The following is an 8,985-nucleotide window of genomic DNA, read 5'->3' as shown; positions in this document are numbered from 1 at the left end:
GTGTTTTAAGTAAGAGTGTACTTGAGATACAAATGTAGTGACAAAAAATCTTTATATCTTGGTTATAGGAGATGGTGAATGGTTAAAGCAACAAACTAAACTGGTATGGCATGCAGTTAGACAGCGGCTTTTCTTTAATTAGATCACTCTTCAGTGGTTTCCAACTTCACAGCAAAGAAATTTCTCTCAAGATGACTACGTTGCCATCCATTACCATATGAATCATGAACCTCGGCTTAATTGAAACTAAGCCATTTCCTTCTATTGTTTTCTAGCTAAAGAGTCACAAGTAGTAAGCTTTCATTTGCAGGTGACAGAGTGATACCTTTAAAATACACCTGAGATTTAGCAGTATTGTCTTTAGTAAAAGCTGGCTAAGTTTCAGATATCAACACATCAAAAAAAGTGTCTAAAGTTTGTTCTATGAACTGTGTTGAAATGATGGCCATTAGAAAAAAAATCTTTACACAGCTTCACTAAACGAAAAATAGTTTTTCAACCATTAGGCATGAATCATTAAAATCAGTATACCGCAAACATAAAACTTAAAATGCCTTCCATCACAATCCATTTTAAGCATACTTCCCCCCCCCCCCCCCATCCCCACTTCTGAACATCTCCAGTTCTGTCTCTTGCCAGCCATCACTAACAGAATGCACTGACAGAGTTTATTATCTGTATAAAAATACAGTTTCAAAAAGCAAAAATATATGAAATTATCAGGCACATCAGAAGATGCCTTTACATAGTTCAAGGATTCCTTATCAAGAGGATGCAGAAACCACTAAGAATGGTAGCTGGCACATCATACATCTAGTACTGCAAAGACTGCCAACTAATTTTTTGCTTTCACATTTTAGTCTTATACTGCAAAAGATTTACAGTAAATGAACATGTATTATCCCTTCATATACATGTACTTGGTTCTACAATTAGTAACATTTCACCAGATATAAAGCATGAATCTAGGTTTTAAATGAACCTTCATACACTGTGCTGTCAGCTTCTTCTGTCCCTTCAGAGGAAAGCAAAAGTTTTCCCATAGCTCTTTAGAAGATAAGCGTTTAAGACATGTGGCTTTGTTGTAGTCCAAAATCTTAGCAGATTCCAATGCCACTGACATAGTATTACGGAAATCAACTAGGTCTCAGTCCTTTAGTCAGACTTATCCTTTTTCTTCCCTGTTAAAGGTACTTTACTTGTGACAGCAGATCCTACAGCTGTAAAGCCCCCAGCCACAGCAGAAACGCTTCCTTTAACCAGACTCACTCCCATAGAAGGCACTGCTGTAACAGCTGTTTTGGTCACTTCCAAACTTTTTCCTCCAATCCAGGCTACACCACCGATCGTGGCACCGACAGCTCCCTTTGTTACACTGAAGATTCCACCAGTCACACGAGAAAGCATGCCAGGCTGCTGCTGTGGATGATCTTTCAATGAACCTGAAGGACAAAGTGTAAACATTTGAGTCAGTAATGTTGTGATTAAGCATTTTAAAAGAACACAGTTTATTCATAAGTATTGCTCCTTTTAATGACATGACATATTGTAAGATGCGTATCTTACATGCACTCTTTTTGGCTGCCTGCCTGGAAAGTGCCAGTGTTCCCAGGGTTGGTTCTTATTGAAAGGCGAGATAAATGGAGCAAAGCCTAAGGGTGCCTTGATGCCATTTTTTCACAACACGGATTATCGGACAGTGAGTCTTCCAAGTTTAGATCAACGGGTACCCAAATTGAGGGTCCCCATAGAATCCTTTGGCTAATCCCCGTCTCTTTCCCTTCCCAAATCCCTACCCCAAATGTCAGTTCCACCTCAGCGCCTGAAGACCTCATTACCTACATGTACACCTCTGCTGGGCTTTGGCTACTGTAAAATTCAATTTTTTGCAGTAGGGCTGTCTCCCCAAGTGACAGAATTTCTATTCAGAACCAGAGCATGGTATCTACTGGGCCTAAGGGAAGCTGAACTAAGGTTATGTTGGGAAGTGGTTGCGGGGAGGATATCCCAGCTTGGGGGGGGGGAGGGGGGAGTAAGCTGTTTTGTTTCTTTTTCCTCCCTAATTTTGTTTTGTTTGGGTGGTGGAAGGAAGGAAGGGAGGGAGGAGGATGAGAAGAATAGAAGTTCAGGCCGGTTCTTTGCTCCACCCACCTCCTCCCTATCACCATGCACACACATCCAGTTTGCCTACACTGGGCCCTTATTCTACATTTGGGGGAATTCAACATCCCTAAAGACATTTTAGGAAAGTGCACAGGTGCCCTGAAGTACCCCATACCCCAAAAGGCACTAAGAAATGCAACTAAAGACTTCCAACAGAAAACCCACCAGTTAAAATACACAGGAAAAACTCAAACCAAAAGATCTTGCTATATGTCACCCTATGCCTCCCTCGTTTTTTCTTCCTGGCATTATGCTTAAAGTTTAATTATAAGCTTTGGGGAGCATTATTTTTTGTTAGTATTATCGAAGCGCCTAGAAGTCCCAGTTATGGACCAGGACCCCATTGTACTAGTCAGGGGTGCTGGAACAATCTTTATAGTGGGGGTGCTGAGGATGGAAACCATGTATTTGGTGTTTGTTATTATTACTTCAAACCAGGGGTGTGGCAGCACCCCCAGCACCACTAGTACAAGGCACCGTACAAACAAAGAACCATGTGTTTTATAAAGCTCCTTACATGTTCTAAATGTTGCATAAGCAGCCCATATTCTGTACTTATGGTACGACTAAATATTCTCAAACTAAGAGGAAACTTCAGAGTTATAGGAAAACATCCTAAACTAGATTGCGCTTCTGTAAGCTTAAAATTGGAAATCCATCCTCATTATCCTCCCACATTTAAGTATTCCAAGTTTCTAAATGTAAGCTTTGAGATGAAGAGAGAAAGACAGAGTAAACTTACAGTGGAAATGCTAACCCAACCTTAACTATAGAAGCATGTTATCGTCTATAAACAGAGGACTTTTTGAGCAGTTTGCAATTTTCAACACTATTAGATGCTGGGTTAGAAAAGCTTCCACACATACACCTGACAAATAGCCTAGTCTCACCATACAGAAAGGCACTGAGAGCATTTGTTTGCATGGTATTTTCAGCATCTGGAATTTACTCCATTAATACCACAGTAAAACTAAGAATGTTCCAAAGCAGCATTCTACAGTGCCAATATTTACCTCCCACAGTACTCAGTCCTCACCAAGTCTATTGCTCTTCTTTCTCTGACACATGTTTCAGAGACAGCAGGGCACCAACAAAGGGCCACAGTAATGAAGTAGTTCAGGAGCTACATAACTCTTATGATGAGGTAGCGGAAGAAAAATTTAACTGTGTGGGAAATAAGCAACACACAGAGAAGTGAGCAAGTGAATGGTGGTGAGTGGAACCAAGAAAAAAGAGAGATGCAAAGAGGAGCTAAACAGTAAGTAGGGCAGAAATGACTGGGAACAAACAATCAAGGAAATAGAGAGCACATGCAGGAAAACAAGTGAATGAGGAGTAGGGCAGGGAGAACAGTGAGCATCTCCCCAGGCAGTCACTCTCAGACTGCTCCACCAACAGGACTCAGCCCTGACTTGGAACAGTTAGAATATAGTTCAGTTTTCAAGGCCTCACTGCCAGTAGAAATGATGAGTTTTGTGATGTGGACATTTATGCACTAGGAAATTAACGGAGATCTATAACTCATTTCACATGTGGCACAGAATAGTCAATGATAATGCTTTTAGTCAGTACTGACCCGGGCGAGAGTCAAACCAGTGAGTTAGGCCACGTCTACACTACATTTATGTCAGCAAAAAACTTATGTTGCTCAAGGGTGTGAAAAAACACCCTGGCATAAGCGGTAGTGTACACAGCACTACATCAGTGGGAGCGCCGCTACCGCTGCTCGTTGGGGGGAGTTTTATTATGTTGATGGAGAGCTCTTAAGGTGGTGCAGCTGCATCAGTACAGTGGAGACATAGCCTTAGAGATGTAAGTTTCTATATCCATTATAAAGGTCCCTAGAACACTTCAGACAAGAGGTGCTCTCTCAGTATTGGAAACAACTGCGGTAAAAAAAAGAGCAGAGGGGCATGGTAGCCTCTATTTGGGCATTAAAATGCTGCCAGCTTGCATTAACCTTTCTAGCAGGGTGGGAGATTCACTTACAGTTGTAAGACGTTTACAAGAAGTAAAGAGGGAGAAATTAAACTTAAAATAAAAAAATAAAAAAACCCACCATGAGTCACACGGCAAAGAGAGCACATTTTGGTTAAGACTCAACATCTCAGACCCTGGTCAATCCGTCCGGGAGATATTCAAGGTTCAGAATTGCTTAATACAAGGATATTATGTGGCATATTTAATACTAAATCTTTTCAATATACAATATACTTGAAGTTTCCTAGATTGAAAGAACAGTTTGTCAAGTTTGGGGCAGGGGAGAGGGAGGGAGAATAAAATAAAATCATTTACATTTCGATTGCAGTCTGTTGGTATCCTACAGTAACAAACGATTCTTATGACAGGAGGAGTTCTAGATCTTGTAACAAGAGGTCAAAAAGGTAGTTTGACTAACTCTCCTTCTCAACAACATTAATGTGTTTAGAGTGAGTAGGAAAAGGGCGTTTGCCACACTGAAGCTAGTTATTGAAATTTGCTATTGACTCATAACTCATAATAGAGATTAACATTAGAAGGAAGGGCCATAACAGTCCCGGTCACAACAACCCAGAAAGATGCAATTAAATGTATTTGCCGAAAAAGGAACAGCAAAGAAGTTGGTATCCTACTTTCCTCAAGGTTCTTTATCAATAGGCTTTTGACTAAGGATTTGCCACCTAATTTCACTTGAGTACATGTGTTAGTACAACCATGTAGTTTTAACAGTGGAAACAACGTTATTTCATTTCTTCCTGTGCTGTATGTTAGATATGCAGCCATGACTAATATTCCTCACAGTTACTGGCATTTTCTAGATCTGTTCCATGAAGCTTACTGTTTCTCACTGGCCTCGTTTCTGATCACTACAATGAAGAAAAATACACAGAACATTCCTAAATTAATTCTAAGCAGAAAATGTATAAGCACATAGCACCTGTTCAAGATGTTGGCTCTACCAATCATGCAGAACAATCAGCTGCCTACAGAACAAAGGCTTCCAGTGAGGGCTGGTGTAAAATGACTACAGTCTGCAAAGGGTATTTATATTTTCCAGTTTGCAGAGAGCACTAGACATATTAGAACCAACACTGCTCTACACAATAAACACTTCACAATTCTGTAGTACTTTTCACCCAGAAATCTCATAACCAGCCTCTCTTCTTTGAGTGCTTGTTCATGTCAATTCCAATCAGGTACGTGCGCAGTAGCCGGAAGATTTTTCCGCTAGCAGCATCCGTGGGGTTGGCCTGGGTGCCCCCCGAGTGGGGCCTTCATGGCGCCCAATAAAAGGGCCCTGCTGACCCGCCACCCCCTCAGTTCCTTCTTACTGCCAGTGACAGCAGCTGGAACTTCCCCTTTCTCTTGCTTCGGCAAGCAGCTTAGCAGTACTTTCGTATTTTGCTTTCAACAGTTAGTTCTAGATGGTTAGTATAGCATAGTTAGTTCACTTATAGGTTTCAGTTACGGGGGATTCCCCCCTTCATTTGTCACTGGGGCATGCCACGATCCCTGGGCTTCAAGACTTGCCAGGACCGCGCGAAGCACATGCCTAACAGTGATCCCCACACCTCCTGTTTCTGGACGAGGGTCACCAAAAAGACTGCTGCAAGATCTGTTGTGAATTCTGACTGAGAACTCTTGAAGAGAGGGAGCAGCGGCTTAAAATCCTCCTCATGGAGGCAGCTCTGCAACTTCAGTCGGACCCAGGTGCCGGGGATCCCACTCCCAGTACGTCTTTGGCACAGAGCACTCCAGTGCCATCTTCCTGGAGTCTTCCAGAGCTGGGGCAAAGACAGACAAGACACTGCCCAGGAGGCTCGGCACAGTCATGAAGTCTCTCAGGAGCACTCCAGCCTTCGGCACCAGTCCCAATGGCTGGCGCAGAAGAAGAGGATGGAAAAAGGCCGATCCCCCTTGTCAAGATCCAGGGACCAGCCATCTGTGGCACCTCAGTCGGGCCACGGTTCTGAAGCTCACAGTGGGGCTACGTCGACTCCTGCCCAAGTGAGGCAGTCGAGTCCGGGCCCATCACACTCACTGAACCCCTCACCAGAGGCTTTTGAGGTGGCGCAGGACCTGCTGAGACTCACGGCGCCATTCTTGTCCCCAAGGCAGGAGGATGCCCCGGCACCACAGGCTCCATCCCAGCACTCCGTTCAGTCAAAGGAAAAGCCGGTGATGTCGTCATGCTGATCCCCATCACCCACCGATGCCAGCGCCTCCATCCAGGGAGCGCAGTCGGTCCCCAGGCTCCCAACGCTCTACAATGAGAGGTGCAGCGCTGCCCTGGATCTCCTATTCTGAAACAGGAGAGTCGCAGTCGTACCGCTCTGACTGTAGTAGGAGCGGACGGTCCAGCTCAAGGCACCATAGAAGGTCCTGCCTGATGCAGTGGCCCTCACAATGGCAGAGCCTGGCTCTTTTGGACTCCGTGGGCTTTCCATCAAGGCCAGGGTCAGAGCCAAGGATTCCGCTCAGGAGCTGCATCAGTGGCGTCCGCAATGTTTGTTCCGCCATGACGGCATCAACGCTGTTGGCCGTGACACCATCATCGGCACCAACTGTAGCGCCGCCCTCGACACTGGAGGTGTCAGCGGCTCATTGCGACAGCGCTGGCTGCACCTTCGGCACCAGCATCGTCACGAAGACCCCGGTGCAGATGCTACGCCAGGTGTCTGCACTGGCCCGGGATCCGACATCGGCACCAATACCCACAACCCTTCACGGCACTGGGACCGGGCCAACCGACCACAGTCCCCTCCGGGTCACAAGATCCCTCGGGTGGGGATGGTAGAGAGCAACCTCCTCCTCTGGCTCCTCCTCTTCACCAGATGAGGCCCTTCCGTAGCCCCAGCTCTGGAAGACTCCAGGATGTTAAAGCAGTTGCTGTGCCAGGTCCCCCAGGGTCTGGGCAATAAGGCGAAGGAAGTGGTAGATGATGCAGATCCTATGGCTGACATCCTGGCCCCCTCTGGCCCTTCCTGGTATCACCTTACATTTATAAAGACAATTACGGACATGACTAAATTCACGGAGTTGCTCCCCTCAGACTCCGAAAGCTGAATTTTCAGCTTTGGTCGAGGAGTGGAGACGGATATCCAGGGCGTCCCTGCAGGCAGCACTTGATGGCGCAGATGCTGCCACCAGGGTTATGGCCACAGGTGTAGCCATGAGAAGGGGCTCATGGCTCCAGGTTTCTGCTGGACTCCATAGGGGAGACCAGACTTTACAAGACCTGCCTTTTGAGGGGGAGACTCTTTTCTGAGAAAACGGACAAGAGGCTAAACAGCCTAAAGGACTCCAGAGCCACCTTCAGGTCCTTGGGCCTCTATACACCGTCAACGCAGCAGACACACTTCCGTCCACAGCCTCCTCAGAAGTTCAGTCACCAGAACTGCCAGGACGGGTCCAGGAGGAGAAACAGGACCAACAGGAGAAGGCCATGTCAACCCTCTGGCCAGGGCTTGGGACGCCCCAAGCTGGTCTTCAGGGCCCAAACCGGCCTTTTGAAGGCATAGTCTGGGATGGTGTACCACAAAGACTGGATCCACCCCGCCTTACCTTCTCGTCCCACTACCCCCTTTCTACTGGGCATGATCCCGTATCACCTCAGACTGCTGGGTGCTCCGCATGGTAGAGGGGATACCCCATCCAATTCTGTGCCCTCCTGCCCTTCCACCCCCACTTCCCTGTCCCTCTTCAGGGACCCTTCTCACGAGCAGCTCCTTATCCAGGAGGTGCAGTCACTCCTATCTTTAGGGGCAGTGGAGGAGGTTCCTCAGTAGCACAGGGGCGAGGGCTTTTATTCCCGTTATTTCCTAATACCAAAAGCCAAAGGCAGCCTCAGGCACATCCTGGACCTGCGAGAACTCAACAAATTCAGGAAGGAACTCAAATTCCTCATGGTCTCGTTGACCTCCATCACCCCTTGGATCTAGTAGACTGGTATGCTGCCCTCGACTTGAAGAATGCTTACTTTCATATTAAGAAAAGGAGTACTTGTGGCACCTTAGAGACTAACCAATTTATTAGAGCATAAGCTTTCGTGAGCTACAGCTCACTTCCTCAGATTTTGCATCTGAGGAAGTGAGCTGTAGCTCACGAAAGCTTATGCTCTAATAAATTGGTTAGTCTCTAAGGTGCCACAAGTACTCCTTTTCTTTTTGCGAATACAGACTAACACGGCTGTTACTCTGAATACTTTCATATTGCGATCACTCAGCCCCACAGGAAGTACCTCAGGTTTGTGGTGAACAATACCCACTACCAATTTACCATTCTTCTGTTCGGCCTGTCAGCAGCACCTCAAGTCTTCACCAAGTGTAAGCTCAAGTCAAATTTATCAGGGCCACCTTCAACAATCTCCTTCTAAAACAAAAGAAAATCAACTTCGTCCCCCAGTCAGAGAATAGAGTTTATTGGGGCAGTACTGGACTCAATCCAAGCCAGGGCATACCAGCTGGAAGCGAGGTTCCAAACCCTGGCCAGTATCATTCTAGGTCTCAGACAGTTTCCCACAACCACAGCAAGAAACTGCCTGAAGCTTCTGGGTCACATAGCTTCCTATACCTACATGGTGCAGCATGCCAGACTCAGGCTCCAACTGCTCCAGTCATGGTTATCATCGGTGTACTGACCAGCCCAGGACAGCTGGGACAGGATCATGACCCTGCCTCACCTGGTCCTCGACTCCCTCCTGTGGTGGCTCGACCCTCAGGAGGCGTGCTCAGGAGTCCCCTTCTCCAGTTCAGTCGTCTCTTTTGCTAATGATGGACACATCAGACTTGGGAGCACATCTAGGAGACTGCAGGACTCAGGGTCTCTGGTCTCAGGCGGATC

The 8,985-nt window shown here is 46.4% G+C and overlaps 1 protein-coding gene across 4 annotated transcripts in view; it reads right to left on the bottom strand.

The window, feature by feature from the left end:
- Positions 1–116: 116 nt before the first annotated feature.
- The window catches only part of TMEM263 (transmembrane protein 263), a 32,420-nt gene continuing 23,551 nt past the window's right edge, over positions 117–8,985 (bottom strand). For all 4 annotated transcript variants that reach the window (XM_084651325.1, XM_084651322.1, XM_084651324.1 and 1 more), the window contains one exon: positions 117–1,442. In XM_084651325.1, the coding sequence (XP_084507451.1) occupies positions 1,156–1,442 (287 nt within the window). In that variant the 3' untranslated portion in view covers positions 117–1,155. The remainder of the gene's footprint in view (positions 1,443–8,985) is intronic.

Source organism: Lepidochelys olivacea, assembly GCF_965140295.1.
Source record: "Lepidochelys olivacea isolate rLepOli2 genome assembly, chromosome: 1".
Lineage (NCBI taxonomy): Eukaryota > Metazoa > Chordata > Testudines > Cheloniidae > Lepidochelys > Lepidochelys olivacea.
This window is presented reverse-complemented; position numbering and strand designations above follow the sequence as displayed.